Below are 19,163 nucleotides of genomic sequence, written 5' to 3'. Positions count from 1 at the left end.
TGTGCTGACAGTAATAGTTCTAGCTTTTGAGTTTGGGTGGCCTACTAAGTGCCAAGCAACGATCAAGATGCGTTTGTGGACTCGTTAACTCTCACCATAGTGACTCTAGATAATAAGTATTACATCACCACTCTGAGGTAAAAATGGCAGGACTTTTTCTGACTACACTCCAAGAAGAGATTTTACACATGCAATTGTTCATCACAGTCCAATATCCAACATTGTTTCTAATAGGTTAAGTGTTCACAGCACCAAGAAGGTGACACTTGATGCCTTTCAAACCCACAGGTTAACTATGCCCGCAGTTAACACTTTGCTCTCTATGAGCAAAGACTGCCATCTTGTGGAAGTTGCACATATAACAAAAACAATCATTCTACCGAACTAAACATTTTCATTGCACTCATTAAGAATTTTGCATTGTTGCACACATACGCGCGCACACACACACACACACACACACGCCGATGTTGCTTATAATTAATAAAAAGGCAAAACTTTCCTTTAGGTGTGATTTTAAGTCTCATTTAAAGGTGGCAGTGTTTTGGAACATTTTGGAAAGATAAAATATCTCCTCCTTTATTACAAGGACTCATCCCATTAGTCTTTAACCAGTTAACTGCCACCATATTTTGAATTTAATTAAAAAAGGCCTGCCGCTTGCATATATAGACGCTTATGGCGTGCAAATGGTTAAGGCGGTGCATTAGGTTGTGTTAAACTTTCTTTATCTAACCTTTAAATGATTTTTGTTAAATAACAAAAAAGAAGGTGTAGTGCACCTTTTGATGGAATTTCTGGAGCACTAGATGTTTTCACCAGAATGTATGGCAGAACTCTGGGCTTAGAGAACACTTTCATTCCCCTCCTATACTTCTATTCCATGCTGGCCGGTATCCTGGAATCTGTTGTGGGCCAGTCAGGGCTTGACTGAGGGATCCTATGGCCCACGTGGTCTGTGTACCCCAAAGGTGGAATCTCCCTGCAATGCCTTAGCCACCTGTGTTTCAGTGATGAGCCATGTAAAGGTGTGATGATACTCAAAGGCATGTAGAGATGCCTCTTTCCTATTTCCTCTCATGCATTCCTGCCACCTAGCTCACTAAATCCACAATTTCTAGGATCAAAAAAATACTTAGAAAAAGACCTTGTACCATTAGAATCAACGTGGGTGACATAGAGTATGTATTCTTCCAATGACTTTTTCAAACCAACGTATTTCCAGGTGTAGAGATAATAAAGACATATTGTCAGTGATACCAGACACTGCTGAGGACATGGAGTGGTCAATCATGGGTTCCTGAATGAATGAGAATGAATGAAAGAATAAATTAACATGAATGGAGGGCATTAAAAAGAAATGATGTCACAGTGTTGACTGGGCCATTCCAGCTGAATGTGCAGTTGTTGTTTAACATAAATTTTGTACCCAAGGAAGTGCCTGGCATGAAATCACTCTTTAAATATTTATTGAATAGATGGGTGAATAGGAGGGAATGGAATAAATTAGAAAATAGCATCGGTGATAAGAAAAAGGTAGAATCTCAGAGCAGGGTCCTTTTACCAAAAACTGTTGAGTATGTTTAATTAACAAATATGTGCTTGTTCTGTGTTAGGCTGTATGGAAGATGGTGAGCACACTGGCATCAACCAAGAAACCACAAATGATCACAAATAATGATAAGTGCCCTGAAGGAAAACTCTCCCACTTCCACAGGCACTAACACAGTGTGGTGGGTGTGGGAGGGCAGGGGAACTTGGGAGCTCATTTTGAGCCCTGATATATTTTCATTAAGCAAATGCTGCTATAGTTTCCTTCTATTCCGACATGTTCCTAGAAACTCACATTTAAGAAAAGGATTTTTTAGATATGAACAATTTTTTTTCAAGATATTCAATGGTATCTAGTCTACCTAGTGTCTTTAGGCAGGCAAATACCTAAAGGGTTTGCTAATGTCATTTTGATAGCACTCATGGACAAGTCAAGCAAGCAGTTTGATGTTGTGATTACACATATGTGTGTGATACCTAACATGGTGTCACAAATTCCCACAAGTAGTTGTTCCTTTGAATCAAGGCACTATTTCCCAGTGTATTCCTCCAATCTCTAGCTCAATGGATTATGTTATTGGGAAGAAAAATGAGAAAGGGGGAATGAAGGTCAGACAAGTTTAAGAAATGCTGTATTAAACAACAGCATGCAAGTTTTCTTATCTGCAGGTCTTCATATGGCCTTTCATAGGCTGACTTCTCTGTAAATTTCCAAAGGGTGTGTTGTGTTTTTTTTAGTTAACGACCATGGAACCCTTTTCTTGCAGAAGCCCTCTAGGTACTAGTGTACCATGGAACACACTTAGAGGAATTCTGTGTTTTCTAAATATAAATGGCTTTGCCTGGGACAGAGGCTGGAATAAAGGTGATCCATTAATATTATGAATCCATTAATATTCCTAATCATTTTAGTAAATTTAATTCATCAAATTAACTGCTGTTTTTAAGAACTTGAGACAGCTCCACTTCCTAAGGAAGAAGTCCAGGTTGTGAGGAGGCTCCTGGAGTGTCAGCAGGGGGCGCTGTGGGTGAGGCTATGGGAATATCCAAAGGTGGATGATGGACATTGGACCAACTCTCCCAGGGGCTTTCTTACTCTTGTTTAACTCAGGTTGAATGTTGATCCCACTCCCAATATTATATTTTAGCTCATTCTTATGGACCCATGGATGACATGAAACAGGTAAAAAGGTAAAATATCACCGAAAGTTAGTTATTTACTCCCCCCAGATAAGCATAGTTTTCCTTTCTAACATGTTTAAGCAGCCTCTCCCCAAAGAATCCAAGACCCGGGCCAAGAGTATAAAGATGGGTCCACATCATTGAAGTCTTAAGTATGTGAAAGTGACAGATAAAGCTAAACACTGTGAGATAACGTATGTTCTATCCTCTTACGTTGGCAAAGATCCCTTCCGTATCTCTGGGAGGCCAGGTCTGCGTTTCTAATTCATGACTAGTTGGGAGTTCTGCACCGACCAGTGACAGGGTCCGGACTCTGGTCCCCTCCCTCCCACATCCGGCTCTGTCCTGCACAGGAAGAGTCTCACTCACACACAAAGGTGTGTGCACCTGAGCACGCACAGCCAAGCTCTGTCCACAGTCCCAAACACCCCACACACACCCGTGTGCACCCATGGCTGTGAGATCTGCTCTCAGGAGATAATACATGGGAATGGGCCTTCACGAGCACTCCGAGCTCTTTGGGCAAGACCTTCTAGGGAACCCGGAGGCTGGTGCTCACTCTGGACAGGCTCGTGGCTTTGGCCCTGACCAGTCTCACCCTGTGAGAAGGGGTGTAGCTAGGGGGCAAGGGGGCGGGCAGAGCTAGGCAGGTCTCGGCCAGCACCAAAAGAGTATTTGGAGTTGAGAATAAAGCCCCTGTGAAAATCACACTTAAAAAAGCTGCAGTCTTTGCAGCTACCCCCAGCCTCTGGGGGAAAGAAAAGAAGAAGAAAAAGGATATTTCTTATTTGAATGTAACTACTTCTGAAAGCCTCCGGTCAACTTTCCTTCCTGTTCTGCGAGGTGAGATGATTTCCCCTTTGGCACTGAAAGGGAAACTAGATCAGTTGTGTGAAAAACCAAAAATGATACATTTTCTCAACTTCAAACTTGTCCCAAGGCTTTCTCCCACACTGTGTTAAATAATAGAAGTCTTTTTAATTGAATTTCTTTGTGTGTAGCATATGCTGGGCGACATTATGCCAGCATCTCGCTCTAAGCAGCAACTCGTTCTTCATAAAAGCATTAAGACCCGGAGCGGCGTTCTGCACGTAGGGAAGGAACACAGGCCGGCAGCAGCTTGAATCCACATAAAATCAGCGCCTCTGAAATGTAATTGTGAAAACACGTTGCGACAAACTGGGAAGTGGGGGAGATACTTAGGATTATAGAATGAAACCAAAAAAAGAAAAAGAAGAAGAGAGGAAGGGAGGAGGAGGGACAGTACCGTGGCACAATTGTCTGCAGAATCAAAGCTATAACGTGTCCTAGCGTTCTGTCTGCAGGCTCATCTCTATATTCATTTCACCTCGAAAGCCACCCCCCTTTAGAGGGAGGTTATAAGTGGACTTGCTGTGGCCTGAGACAATACCTGTAACACATGATTGTGTTCTCCACCCCTTCAAGGATCCTGGAGCTTCAGCAGAATGGCGACATGGACATCCTGAAGCACAAGTGGTGGCCAAAGAACGGCCAGTGTGACCTGTACTCCTCAGTGGACACAAAGCAGAAAGGAGGTGCCCTGGACATAAAGAGCTTCGCAGGGGTTTTCTGTATCCTGGCTGCTGGGATTGTCCTCTCCTGCTTGATAGCCATGCTGGAGACGTGGTGGAATAAGAGGAAAGGCTCCAGGGTCCCATCCAAAGAGGTACTTGACTGGGAGCTTGGGCAGTGAGCTGGGCCAAGGAGCAGGTTGTGTCTGCGGGGAGGATGATGGCGAGGAAGGGGTTGGGGGGAGGGTCCTTGTTGCTTCTTGTCTTGAAAAGTGGAAATAAATTTGTGAAGCCTAAAAATTGGTAAGGCCAATATCAGTTTCCATTTTAGGACATCTCAGATAGATGAAGAGGAGACTATATAGTATTTAAAAGACTGATAATGTTATGTGCCTTGACTGGCTTTGAAGTTCTCCCAAATCTCAGGATAGAATTTAAGTCAATGATTTGTTAAAGGCTGAGAGTGCCTTGACCAGTTCACAAAGATGCTTATCTTTTTATTGCCATGACTTGTTTAACTTATACCTAAATTATTTGGTGTCTCTAAGATTCGGCCTAAGAAATCCAATATGACAGTAAAATAATTAGAATTTTCTCTTTGCCACCAGTGACTGCTGCCCTCTCTCTGTATGTAGACCTAAGAGAAGTGGTTATGTTTTTAGCTCTGATGACCCTAAGTTTAACAAATCCACATCATGTAATCATCTAAAACTCAATATTTCTCCCTTACTCTTGAGTTAGCTCAACTCCAAGTCCATATTAAAATTTTTCCAGAGATCTGAGAGGATACTCACAGAATTACACATATTTATCTTAAAGTGGCATATGTGCTCTGTTTTCATAAAAAAAAATTATGGGATTTATAACTATCTTATTTCCACTGGACTAAAAATGTGAAAATGTTTAAAATAATAAAATCATATTCACGAAAGCTTCACAAATTGAAATGAAAACAACCTAAATTTGTTGAGTGATCTGACTTGCTGGATAGCTTCAAGGGAGAGTTTAAACTTTCTATAACTAGGCCTTGGCTAACTGAGGCCTAGAGCAAGTCCTGACAGGATCTGCTTTAATGCACAAATAAAAATGGCTTCTCGCTTGCATACGAATTTTTGCATGTTAATGCAGTCTTTCAAACATATCGTTTTCTAGTCTAAGAATTCCTTCCTACTACTTTATATGCAAAATTGATCAGCACCATTTATAAGGAAAAGCCTGGGTTAGCAAAGATAAATCTTCGCTTCCTACTTGTCTGAAGGATCATACATTCTGCATTAGTGAAGGGTAACTAAAAACGAATCAGGTTTTACTGTCGTATTTTCTTTGTGGAATAAGCTTCTGGTATCTCTACTGACATTGATTCAATGCAAAAGACCACATTAATGCAACATTAGAGCTGAGACTTTATATTCTCAAAAATCTGGAAATTAAGGACTCCCCAAGCTCCTTATATGTTGAATTACTATATATGATATTAAATTTTTGCACTATTATATCTGTTGATGGATGACTACATTATAGTTGCTGTGGGAACCATAAAATTATCTTTCAACCCTCTAAAGTCTCAGTGATAACACTGCATTAACGGATATTTTTATTGGATTTCGAAATGAGAAAGGAGAACGAAAACACTGATGCACTCAAAATATTTTTCACTTAGGAGCTCTCTAATAGCACAATAAAAAAAATACATACTCCATTCTAACTCATGACGGCTAATCCAGATCTTATGAACAAATATTTTATTTTATGATTAATAAATATTTTTAAATCCTTGCAAATTTGATTTCTTGAACCTGGCTATAAATAAGATTGATACAAAGAACAATTTTATTTCTTGCCAGTTTTATTTTTTAAATATTGGGCTTTAACGCTCCCATTTAGTGAAAATCTTAAGGGATTTATCAATTGATTGCAGCTCCAGAAATCTGAGGTTTTACTTTCTTCTCCTTTATTAAGCACCTTTTTACTGAGACTCCATTATCATAGCTCAAAGCATCTTTGATTTAGAGAGCATATAGCATATACCAGAACCTAAACTAAAACTGCTACTCACATGTGAGGACTTGAAAAGATCTCTAAAAGTCCCGCTGACCTCACAAAATTGCCTCAGGTACTAGGTAGCTTGAGTGTATGAAGTCCCTCAGTTAGAAAGTGATTCTCTTGTGTTGAATGTTACTCTCTCCAAACAATTTTATATATCTTTAGCCTGAGGAGAAATAACACTGTAATAGTCACTAGCACTCTAATGTGAACTAGTATATCAGCATATTGTACCACTTATCTCTAAGAATGGAACGTTAGAGTTAGGAGTGAGTAGTGGAAAGGAACAAATATCTCACTTGGAATAAAATACCCTGAAATAAGACACCATGGGTAAAGAAGGGGTGGGGGGAGAGGGAGGAATAAGTTGCCAAAACCATACTTTTTATTTGTACAGTTTTGCCTGGGTCTGTCGCTGCTCTTATAGAAAGCAATCACCCATCTACTGCTTCCATATTTTGTAGTTGCATGTGGCATATGCTTATTTTAGAACTTTAACTGCAAGGAAAATATTTATTATAGATAACCTTATCTCAGTATCTTATTGGTACCCCCAGAACCTGGGACAGTGCCTGGCTCATATTAGGTGCTCAATAAATACTTGTTAAATGAATAAACCCCAAAGTTCAGTTCATTACATATCATGTTTGCTGAACTACTTTTTTTTTAACCATGGGAGCTAGTACTGATGAGAACCTTATCTTCTTTTTCTTCATCTCCAGGATGACAAGGAAATTGACCTGGAGCACCTCCATAGACGTGTAAATAGCTTGTGCACAGATGACGACAGCCCCCATAAACAGTTTTCCACCTCGTCAATTGACTTGACCCCTCTGGACATTGACACTTTGCCAACACGACAAGCACTGGAGCAAATCAGTGATTTCAGGAACACTCATATTACCACAACCACCTTTATCCCAGAGCAGATCCAGACTCTTAGCCGCACACTGTCAGCTAAAGCTGCCTCTGGTTTCGCTTTTGGCAACGTGCCTGAGCACCGAACTGGCCCTTTTAGGCACAGGGCACCTAATGGGGGCTTTTTCAGGAGTCCTATAAAAACAATGTCATCTATTCCTTATCAACCAACTCCTACCCTGGGGCTCAATCTGGGTAGCGATCCAGACCGAGGCACCTCCATATGAGCATCAAACAAAATCTCTTCACTGTTTCTTTTGTAGGACTCCCTTTGCAAGGAGCAACTGTAATGTTGTGGGACTAACATGGATGTAACATTTTTCTTTTTAATCAGGATTATTAGTAACAATTCTAGCTCTCCTTCCTCCCTCTTCTATTTCTGTCTCTCTCTCTTTTTCCCTCTCTTCTGATACATTTCCTTCTGCTATTATTCATTACTCAATTTGTTCCCCCAGAATATAGTATACTAGGATCCAATTAGTCCGCTTTTCATATACTGTACTTCAAGTATAGGAAATGTGCACTGAGAATACTAAAAGTATATATGCAGGATTAATTTTACATAAAGGCCTCTTACGTAACATTTCTCTATTTTTTGAAGATATAATTGCAATAACTTCAGTCTTTTACATTCTTCTGCTGCATCCATACAATGCTCCACTGCTGTTGAGTGTCCTTTAACTGTGGACCAAAGGCAACCCCTGCAGTGTCTATAAAATACTTTAAACGACCATTCAGGCCACATAATATGAGAATGCAATTTTGTAGGATTACAAAAAAAGCCATTAATATGCCAGTCAAGACTACAGTTAAAATTACTCTTGCACTGCAACAGTGCATATGACCTTTATGTGATTGTACAGTATTAAAAGTTTTTTCTTATGTACAGTAAACTTTATCATATGGCAGAAGCCTCTATTGTGTTAAATAAATTAGTATCTCATACATATACATATATATGCACCTATATAATGTGTATATATATTGAAAGGCGGCCATTGCTATTGCAATTCATTTAATAAAGCTTTAGTTTAAAAAAAAAGTATTGTATACAGGAACTATGTATAGTGCAGGGGGTCTTTTCAGTTAGAAAAGGCAGGTTGCTTTAATGTTATTCTGATTCGCATTGTTTGCCAACAGAGAATATTTTATACTTTTGTTATTAAAACATCCAGAGCGATTTACTATTTGTTCTTAGATGTAACTCATTTGAATAGGTTTTGCATTTGTTATTCAGCAGTGCATAAAGCTAACCTTGGTAATAATTTTACTTTTAATTCATTATCTAAATGGGGAAAGCTATTAGCTGAACCACATCCGCAACAGCACATAGAGCTCTATGAGAGTTTAAACGTAGATCATTGAAGGTTGATAAAGTCTCTTCCAAAGCAGTAAGCCAATTAACACAACTGTAGTTGGGGAGCGGTGGGAGCCCTGAAGAAATACTGATGTGGCCTTAATTACCGTCATACGTTATCCTAAAAAAGAAAATATAATAACCATACTGGGCTCTCTACTAAACCCCCTTTTTTATTTGGTTCTATTTGGAGGAGTTACGTATTTCTTACATTAGTGCCAAGTGTATAGAAGGATGACAGCAAAAACAGTGCCTCTTTGTGCACAACCCTTTTAAAGTAGCATTCTTACCTGTTAGAGATGTAAAATGAACTTTGTTTGTAATCCTTAAATTAAAACGTGATAAGTAGGAAGCGAGAACTTATCCTGTGTTCTTAGCAGCCATACACTTATTTTACTCTAATTCATTCTGTGGCCAGGATTGATGTAGGAACCAACCTATGTGATTTGCTTTAGAAGAAATTAAAAGGTATATTCTTAAGGTATATTATATTTTGATGCTAATTCTGTTCTGGGGAGCATCTTGTACTGTCACTGTTTTTGTACTAAATCTTCAAATATTGTCTACTGTGTAAGGCAGAAAAATTTCTTATCATGCAAAAACCATTTTGTTTCCAGGGTAACAAGTACTTAAGTGCATGCACAACTTGTTTTCCCTTGTAACACTCATGATCTCATCCATGACTCTGATTTTAAAACTAAAAAAAAAAAAAAAAAAAAAAGTCTTTACAAAAAGCTATATAGGGACATACCAGATGTTTCAGTGATTTTAGCTATCAAACTGTTAACCATGTACAATATTTAAAATAGGCCTATTTTGATGTATTGCCTATTATACAAATACACAAAACACTTTTTGGAGGCCTCAGTTATGAGTGGCAGAGCTTTCTGTGTATAATTTGTCTAAATAATTTGTCTAATAAAAATGTTTTCTAAACTTGCTCTCATACCATTGAAGTCTTAACTATAAAATTTGAAAATGCTTACTTACTTCCTCACCTATTGAACTGAATTTTTCTAAAAATTTATCTTGAGTTCATTAATGCATAAAACACATTAAGTTTTGATAGCCGAACTTTGCCGAAATGTGTGGCTCTCTAAAAATAATACTAAGTGATTTCCTAAACCAACGAAATACTGCTTTTCTGCTATCTGAGACTATTTGAACCCACAATATATTTGTTTTTCTTTATGGATATCTCTGTGAGCACTTTTTTGGGACAGATTTATCCTGTTGTGTGTAAACAGTCCAGTCACTATAATAGCAAAAAGAAAATCAAAGGTAATTATTATACTTAGAATTTACGTATTAATAATTGTTTTGCTGTTAGAGAAATATTCATCATGCTGAATCTATTAATTTGAAATTTAATTGTCTCCAAATTATTTCTAATACATTATTGCATTTGAACAATAATTCATCTTGCATTTAAATTTCTCAATGGTTTTCTATCTAAAAATATATTCATTTAGATGAAAATTTCTGCTATTCTAAAATCCCATTGAAAATGAAGTTTTCAAATGTTGGAACCAGGAGGAACTGTAGACATTTAGACCGTCTTGCCTCGTTTTACAAACAAGGGAAATAAGATGCCAGGAAGATGGGACTGGCCCACAAGTTTGTCAATCTGAGGCTTAAAACTGGGTCTTTTTTTGTTTGTTTGTTTAACTCTGCCAAGTCCCATTCGGTCACATTCACTGATCCTCGTGGATTGGAAAGGTAGGGATGGCTCAGGTACATGCCTCCACCCACTCCTCTGGCCCAGCCGAGGCTGTCAGTCTCTAGGAACCTTCCTTCCTGTCTGGGTCCACATGGAGCATCCCGTTCACCCGCTCCCCTTAAAGATGGGAAAGTGAACACCTTGGGCTACTTCCCCAAGGTCATGGCTCCTGGAAGCCATCAGTCCAGGTCCTGCTTCTGTCTACTGCTACTTCCTTTAACCATTGTCTGTCCTGGTTCGCACCACTTACACCAACTGGGCTATTTCAAAACAAGACAAATACCTTATATTCATGTGCTTCTATTCTTCTCATATAGTCAATGTATTCCTTTGGTGAATCATTAAGAGTTGTCACTTTTAATCACTCAGAACTTATGCACAGGTTTTGATTTAATCATATATTAGAAAATTGTAAGACCTCCTTTCTTCCTCATACATATCAAACTACAGGCAATTTGTCATTTTCTTAATTATGTTATTTTCCATTTCCTTTAGTTTGGGATTGGTTGTGAACTGAATAAATACTTTTAAAAATAGACTTTACTGAATGGTACTTTGCTTCATCAATTAAAAAGAAAAAAAAAAGATGAGAAGGCCCATTTACCCCCACAAAATGCTTTCTAAGCCATACAATTGGATAACAATCTATCAGTACTTTATAACCAGAATTTTTGGAATAGTGGTACACATTCTGTATTATGAGCATAGTAAATAAAGCAGAACTAAGAACTTCTGTGCTGGTAAACATGGGGTTTATCCTTAAATATACATTTCATGATAATTGATAAAATACAATGGGCTCACTAAAAATTGGCTTTCTTCTGCAGTGTTTTTATTTCTAAAAATAGATTATAGTCCCAATCCTGTGATCAGATATTAATAAATGGCTAGCAATTGTGGGCATAGTTATTATTTCAACAAAATTTAGTAGATACCCATCCCCCATGAGATAGCATAAATAAGCTCCCTTGGGTAGAAAAGACTTACTGACATTGAAAAATCAGGAAATAAAGCTATTTAGATTTGATAGATTTAATTCAGTCCTATTAGTGTTACCAAAAACCTATTATGTGAAAACCACTATGCTAAGCAGTTGCACATGGCACAAATGAAGATATATGTTTCAGAATGGGTCTGGATGTGTTCTACTGTCATCGGAGAATAGTACAGGTGGACTGTCTCCATTGCTAGTGGGGTTCTTATGACATCTTGAGGAAACGAATTTTCTAAGGCTCACACAGGAGTATGAGTGATTTTTATTTGCTTAGACTTATCTCCCTCAGTTCCCAAAGTCCCATTTCCCCTAAACTAGTCCTGACAAAATGTGCAGCTGGGGATTCAGCAGAGCCAAAAACAAAGCCAGTAACCACAATGTCAGTTCCATAATGAAGCTGAGTCCGCTACAGCATCAGGCTAATTCCAGTCCATCGGTCCACTGTGTGTCATGTGGGCGAGTGTAGAACATGAAAGCCCTGAAAGCCAGGAGTCAGGTGTGAGCAGCAAGAGAACAGGGCTTCTTTGTATTTGAGATTTCGCACCCTTGCAGTGGCCAAGCCTATTCTGGCCAGTGCCCTGTTCTCAGGTATGACTGACAGGCCAACACCCTCTCTACGTCATTCAGACCTTAGTGGGCATGCGTTTATTCTTTTTTTGTTCAGTCCCTTTCCCCAGGATCTGTGGGGGACAGACCCGGGGAGTGTTAAACTGCAGCTTTCTGGCAAAGCTGTACAAATGGCATGCCTGTATTATCTGGCCTTCCCTTTGCTCCTCTCCTGTTAATTAATTAATAACCAGGCTATTACAACGGAACCACTACCGCCCAGTTCTTTCCTTGCCCCATATCACCATGCAAGATGTAGATGCCAGCTTACAGACTTTCTGAGGTGGCAGAATGAGTCACCCAAACCAGTGCAGTCATCTTTGTGCCCAGACCATCCAACCAACTGCTGAAATCCCTTCTTGTTCTCCAGGGCTAATGGGGTCTGTCCTCTTAGATTCAGATGATCTCCACAAAGAAGACAGAGATTTCCCAAGATGCCCGACCAGGAGGCCAAATTTTCAGAAATGTGAAAATTACCACAAGCCAGAGGCAAACTACTATCTGGCCCTTCCTCCTTATCAATACCTGCATTGCATACCATTCAGAGACTGACTCCTACCCTCAGGGGTCCAGTCAGAAGACACAGATAACAACTCATTTTCTATCCCTGTGGGCTAGTTCTGGTAGGGTTCTGCAGTGTTTTTGCTTCAAAACGACCAATCTCAACCAATCTTGTTCAGGCTACTTTTGAACTCTCATAAACTTTTATTTATATTGCAGCAAAGACTCCTAGCCACCTTTCCTCTCATCTCAGGCATCGGTTACACTGCGACCAATGAGCCTGATGCATGTATAGTGTTCTCCTGACTGCCCACCATAACAACAGCCTCCACCCCACCCACACTTCCAGAAAAATAGAAACTTCATGGTTTTGCTCCATTTTATAGAGTTGCACAGAGGCATACCAGGTACAACCGTTGCAGCAACAAACGATCCAGCCTGCTCTGAAGACAGAAACACACTGAAGGAGCGGTCTCTCACCTGCATTTTCCAAATTCCTACATTTCCAACCTTTTTTGTTTGTTTTGATTCCATATAATATTAGTAAATAACAAAGAAAAAAATGTTCAACTTTGAGAAATACTTTTTGTTATCCGAAAGCTCTCCCCTGATCTGTTATTACATACGATTTAGAACCTGGGGCCGCCTTTTGACTTATTTTGCACACTTCCTAGAATTTCTTCACACCGCAATCTGGACACGTTGCCCATCCTCTGCTGGAGATAGACGTGACCCGTCTGACCTTTGTGAGGAGTGAGGGCCCGGTTCCTTCTGGAGAAACCCTATGGTTCCTGTGGTTCCCACTGCAGGATTAGCAGCATATTTCAAAAGAAACTCTCTGTGATGTAATAGAAAATGCACAGACATTTCAGGGCAACATTAATCCTCATTAATTAAAAACTAATTAAGCTTTTATAACAGCTGCTTTAGAAGGAGGAACATATGTCTCAAAATCAAAGAATGACACAACATCAGAACCAAAGAAAGGATGAAAAGCACTGTTTTAATAAATATTTTGCCTGCCACAAGATTTGAAATATGAGAAGGCACACTTTAGTTTTTAAAGTTGTTATACTTTATTTTTAAATTGGTGTTACTGAAATATTTTAGGAACTAAGTACCCTACATCTGTGGCTGTTTTTAATTTTAAAAATTTGACATCAATAAACAAATCATAGCTTGCTTATTCACTATGCAGAAGATTCAGTATAGGGGGATCTTTAAGAATTAGTTTTTCGCCCTACCCGGTTTGTCTCTGTGGATAGAGGAACAGCCGGTAGACTGAAGGGTCCCAGGTTCGATTCCAGCCAAGGGCACATGCCCAGGTTGTGGGCTTGATGTCCAGTAGAGGGAGTACAGGAGGCAGCTGATCAATGATTCTCTCTCATCATTGATGTTCCTATCTCTCTCTCCCTCTCCCATCCTGAGATCAATAAAAATATATTTTTAAAAAATAATTAGTTCTTCTAATATAATAAAATAAGATTCAATTTGCAAAAATTTAAATTCTATAAAACTTTTCAGGATCACAGCCATTTCCTGGAGCAAGGATACCTATATCTATTTCACACTAGTTAAATAAGGAGTTGATAGTTAATATTAAGTGCTCTCCAGAATTACATTAAAGTTGACTATCAAATTAATTCTAGCCCTTTATTAATATCTGTTTTTGAAATTTGACTATAAGGTATGTGTGTTTTTTAAATAAAAACACTAAAATTAAGTTGAAAATAGAGGCATCACATGTCCAGCTCATCTAATTGGGACTCCCAGATTCAGTGCCGCATGACTAAGGATTTTAAACCTTATTGCTCACTCACTCAGTTTTTTCCATGGAAATATCATGGTAAAAGTGACTTCATAAAACATGTGTGCAATACCACTTCCCACATGTGTAGTCTCCAAAGTTTTTGGTGTGTCCAATTAACATGGTAAGTTCTATAATATAACTCAATCAGCAATTAATATATTTTAATTAATTCTTTCTTTTTCATCATCATTAAATAAAGTTTTTAATTCTTATTCCATAATAATGATTTTGTGTCTCTTTTTAAAAAATTATTAGTATTTATACCTGAACTAGAGGCCCAGTGCATGAAATTCGTGCACTGGTAGGGTCCCTAGTGGCTGCCAGCTGCCAGCTAGGACCTCCCTTCCCACGGTTGGCTGGCCGGCCCTGCCCACTGGTCGAACTCCCAGTCAAGCTCCCAGTTGAGGGGACAATTTGCATATTAGGCTTTTATTGTATAGGATTTTAATAAGGCTGCAGAGAGAATATTAGAAACAAAACAATCACACAGGATTAATCAATGAAACTAATATAATATTGAATGCCAACTGTCATTGAAAAAGATGTTGAAAAAAAGAGATCAATCAGTCCATCAACTAACACTTTCTGAGCACCTACTATGAGCAAGGCACTATGAGATTTCCTAACTGGTGTGCCCAGGCACACTCCTGGGCCTGAAGCGGTTCTGGCACTGAGGCTTTGATCCCCTCTCTCTCAGGGTGGTGGATTTCTGCCCAGAGGCAGTTCTCTGCATATACACCTGGCCTTTCCTCGGAGAGCTTCCAAAGTTAGAGAAACAAAATACCAATATTTGAAAAGTTAAACAAAAACTCATGGTTTAAATAACATAGGAAGACAATAATATGTTATGATTCAGAGTACATTTAATGGTCAAATTGGCGCTATAAAGAAAATATTCTATGAGAAGAGAAGAATTCAGCTGTGTGGCTTGAGGTGGTTTCATGTTTCATGGGATAAGTGGAAAGTTAGCTTGATCACAGAGACTATGGAGAGGTCAGAAGAATGCAAAAGGGCTTCCAAGCAGAGGGTACAATGCCACCAAAGGAAAGGGTTGGAAAGGATGTGCAGAGGAGCAGTAGCCCATGATGTCTGGGATATGAGTCTCATGTCAAGAAATAGCAGGAAGTAAGGTTTGGGTGAGATTGAGAAAAGCCTGTAGGCTGGGCTCAGGAGATAACACTCTATCCTGTTCCTTCATCCATTCATGTGTTCATGTATTCAACATATGTTCACTGAGGTCCCACTATATTCAAGACACTATTCTAGGCACTAGGGATACACCAGGACACAAGGCAGAAATCCCTGCCCTTCTGGAGACAGAAAATAATCAGGATAAATAAGTGAAGTACATAGTCTATTGGAAGATAAATGCGGTAGGGAAAAATGAGGACTAGGAGCAGGAAGGCCAGAGTGAGAGTGGGGACTTGCTGTTCTAAATAAGGTGGCCAGGGGAAGCCTCACTGATTCGTGGCATTTGACTGAAGCTTTATGGGGAATGAGGGAGTAACCATGTTATTATCTTCAAAAGAGCATCCCAGATGTTGAGAAGAGGTAGGACTAACGCTCTGAGGTAAGAGTGTGTTGGGTATGTCTGAAGAAGGATGATCAATGTGGCTGGACCAGAATGGGTGATGAGAAAGGGGGCATTAGGAGAGCTCAGAAAGGTAACACAGGACTCACATTATAAGGCTTCATAGAATGCTGTAGGGATTTGGGCTTTAATTCTGCAAGACATGGGAAACCACTGGAGTGTTTCTAGAGAAGTGGAATGGCTGTTACTAAACCGCATGGGTTGACTACAAAGCCAGACGTAAATCAGTCTTGGGAACATAGATACTCCCACTTTCTCACCCTCCCTCAGGCCTAATTATTTGCTACCATTTGAATGTTATGGGAGAATGGCATGGTGGTGCCAGCAGTTGGCCTTGCCTCCTTTTTAACTTTAGCCCTTAAACCGTCGGAGAGAGATTGGAGCTGGGCTGGTGTTCCCAGCGGCTCACAACCACAGACGGTATGGAGACCTCCATCGTGGGCAGTGGCGAGCCACTGAAGAACTTGACCAAAGGAGAAACATGATCTTAAAGACATTGTTGAAAGAGATGATGCTGGCAGTAACTCAGAATGGAATGGATGAAAGGCCAATTAAAGGCTTGTGCTAAGTTTATTCCTAAGTATTTTATTCTTTTAGTTGCAATTACAAAATGGATTATTTGTTCTGCTTCTTTTTTTTTTGAAATGTCATTGTTAGTGTATAGGAATACAGTGGATTTTTGTACATTGATTTTGTGTCCTCAAACTTTACTGTACTTGTTTATTGTTTCTAATTGTTTTTGTGTTTGTTTTTGTTTTGTTTTTTGTAGAGTCTTTGGGGTTTTCTATATAAAGAATCATGTCATCTGCAAAAAGTGACACTTTTACTTCTTCCTTCCCAATGTGGAGGCCTTTTATTTCTTTCTCTTGCCTGATTGCTCTTTGACTTTGAATGGTGGGCACACAATGCAACATACAGATGATGTATCACAGAATTGTACACTTAAACCTACAGAATCTTATTAAACGTTGTCACCCCAATAAATTCAATTTAAAATATAAAAGGCGTGTGCCATAGTTCAGGTATGAGCTGAACCTCTACAGCAGCCCTAGAAAGGAGAGAAGATACAGACGGTAGATAAGTTTTGAAGGAAGAATCAAGAGCACTTGATAGACTGAATATAGAATATAAAAGAGAAAAACAAATCAAAGAGGATTGAATTTGCAAATTCAGATGCTAGGAAGATAGAAATAATTCTACCCAAAAGTGCTAAAGTCAGAAGGATATCTGTCTTGTTAATCTTTTATCTTTTAAGTTGGGGGGGAGGGGTTGCAGAGGAGAAATTATAGAATTGAAAACTATCTATATTCCTTCATTGGAAGGCTGGGTGATGGATTCTTAACAGGTGGAGGGGATCTGAGGGATGATCAGGAGTCCGTGGCTTTTAAACTGTGCTCCCCAGCTCCTAAGGGATTGAGGTCATGATGGGGATGCAGCGGGGTGAGGGGAGGCCCACTGGGCATCAACGAGAGCAATTCTGCTCTGATCTCTTCACGTATTTCACTTCCAGTTAAGATTTCCCTCACCCTCCAAATAATACATTACTGACAGACGACCAAAACCTCACACAAATGTGTTCTGAGGCAGCCCTTTATAGCATTCAACCATTTTAATCATTCGATTATTCTTCCTTACAGTTGGTCTTTGTATTGGGTTGAAAGTTGCCCCCTCTTGCTTCTTTGAAAGACTACAGAACAAGCTTTATCCCTTTTTCCCACATAACATTTACCATGTTTCCCACACAGTAAATACCCAGAATTGACCGAACTGCCCTGTGACGTAGTGACAGTTACTCAGATCCCATAATTGGGGCTTGAAATAGACCCGATGTTTCCAATGTCCTTAAGGAGAGAATGAGCTGAAGTAAAGTCCTCTTGCATTAAACTCGCTAGAATGACCATGCAGCAGACATACCTAAATAGATATATCCAAAAAATGTTTCTAAATACAGACTTGTCTTATGAAAGGAACAAACTAAAATTATCCCAAACATGACAAACACCTGCTGTGCGAACGCCGGTATACTTGGCACTCAAGTCAAATCAAATGCCTGTGGAGTGTGTGTGGCTCCGTAACTACTGTGTGCTTTAGTTCTGAGTCTATTGCAGCTTGCGAGTTCAGAAGGCATCCACGAACACAGTTAAAAGTATTATAAGGGAATGAAAAGATAGGTCTGAAATACTCATCATCACCAATTCTATTCTTGGACAGTTTAAGAGGTGAGCTTTCACCAAGCAGGTGCCATTGAAAACACTACTTGGCTTTCATTCTGGCTGTTGTCAACTGCTCTAACTATCATCAACCAACAGTGAGGTCATGACAGTGGTTTACTTTTAAGAGGTCAAAGATGATTTCTCGATTCTAAGGGGAAAGAAATGGCATATACCAAGTTTTTTTAAAAGGTAGTATGTGCCTTTATGAATTTAGAATAACTTGTGTAAAACCTACTTTTCATATTGTTTGAGCATATAATTCCATGCAATTTACTCTTGCCCCACAACCTCACCTTAAAAATATAAGCCATGAGTCACAAAATCATATACACATACAACTAATCTTTCTTTCCCATAAAACAGAATAGCACACAAATTGTGTACACATCTACACAATGTAAGAATTTCAAAGTAGTTTGCAGAGGCACGTGTTTCTGAATTGCACTTAATAAAACACATGATGTATATCCTCAGTTAGAATTATTCCAAGTGTAGGGAATCTGAAGTAAGTTGCCAATTTCTGTTTCAGTTCCTGTCTTTGAGGGCCAGTATTGATGTTCTCCTAAATACGGCGAGCCCGGAGACGGAGGGCATGCAGACCATGTGCAGGCACAGTGCTAGGCTCTGTGCATGTGCTTCACTTCATTCTCATAATATCTCTGTAAGATTGCTAATTCTGGTACTAACTGAACCGTTTAAAAACAAAATCTAAGCCCTAACCGGTTCGGCTCAATGGAGAGAGCGTTGGCCTGCGGACTGAAGGGTCCCAGGTTCGATTCCGGTCAAGGGATGTACCTTGGTTGGGGGCACATCCCCAGTAGGGGGTGTGCAGGAGGTGGCTGGTCGATGTTTCTCTTTCGTCGATATTTCTGGCTCTCTATCCCTCTCCCTTCCTCTCTGCAAAAAATCAATAAAATATATTTAAAAATAAAAAATAAAAACAAAATCTAAGACTCTGGAAAGTTAAATAATTGGGCCAAGCTGTTAGCAAGCGGCCAAAACAGAATTCAAACCCACATCTCTCTAACCCAGAAATTCATGTCCTTTCTACCACAACAAACTGCTCCCAGGATAAAAAAGAGTTGGGAGGAAAGTCTCTCATTGCTGCCAGGGGCTTATACACAGACATTGGGGAGTCATAAAAA

General features: G+C 39.4%; 1 protein-coding gene across 3 annotated transcripts in view; it reads left to right on the top strand.

Annotated features, from left to right (window-relative positions):
• GRID2 (glutamate ionotropic receptor delta type subunit 2) overlaps positions 1 to 19,163 on the top strand; it is a 1,396,175-nt gene that overhangs the window by 1,347,967 nt on the left and 29,045 nt on the right. For 2 of the 3 annotated variants that reach the window (XM_070392701.1, XM_070392704.1), the window contains exon 15: positions 4,180 to 4,420. In XM_070392701.1, the coding sequence (XP_070248802.1) occupies positions 4,180 to 4,420 (241 nt within the window). Of the gene's footprint in view, positions 1 to 4,179; positions 4,421 to 7,030; positions 10,904 to 19,163 lie in introns of those variants that run through there. The other variant, XM_070392700.1, reaches the window with a different exon arrangement.

This window comes from Myotis yumanensis, unplaced genomic scaffold, assembly GCF_028538775.1.
Source record: "Myotis yumanensis isolate MYYU_CA2020_CCGP unplaced genomic scaffold, mMyoYum1.0.hap1 SCAF_1, whole genome shotgun sequence".
Lineage (NCBI taxonomy): Eukaryota > Metazoa > Chordata > Mammalia > Chiroptera > Vespertilionidae > Myotis > Myotis yumanensis.
Note: the sequence above shows the minus strand (reverse complement) of the source record. Positions and strands in the feature narration are given on the sequence as shown.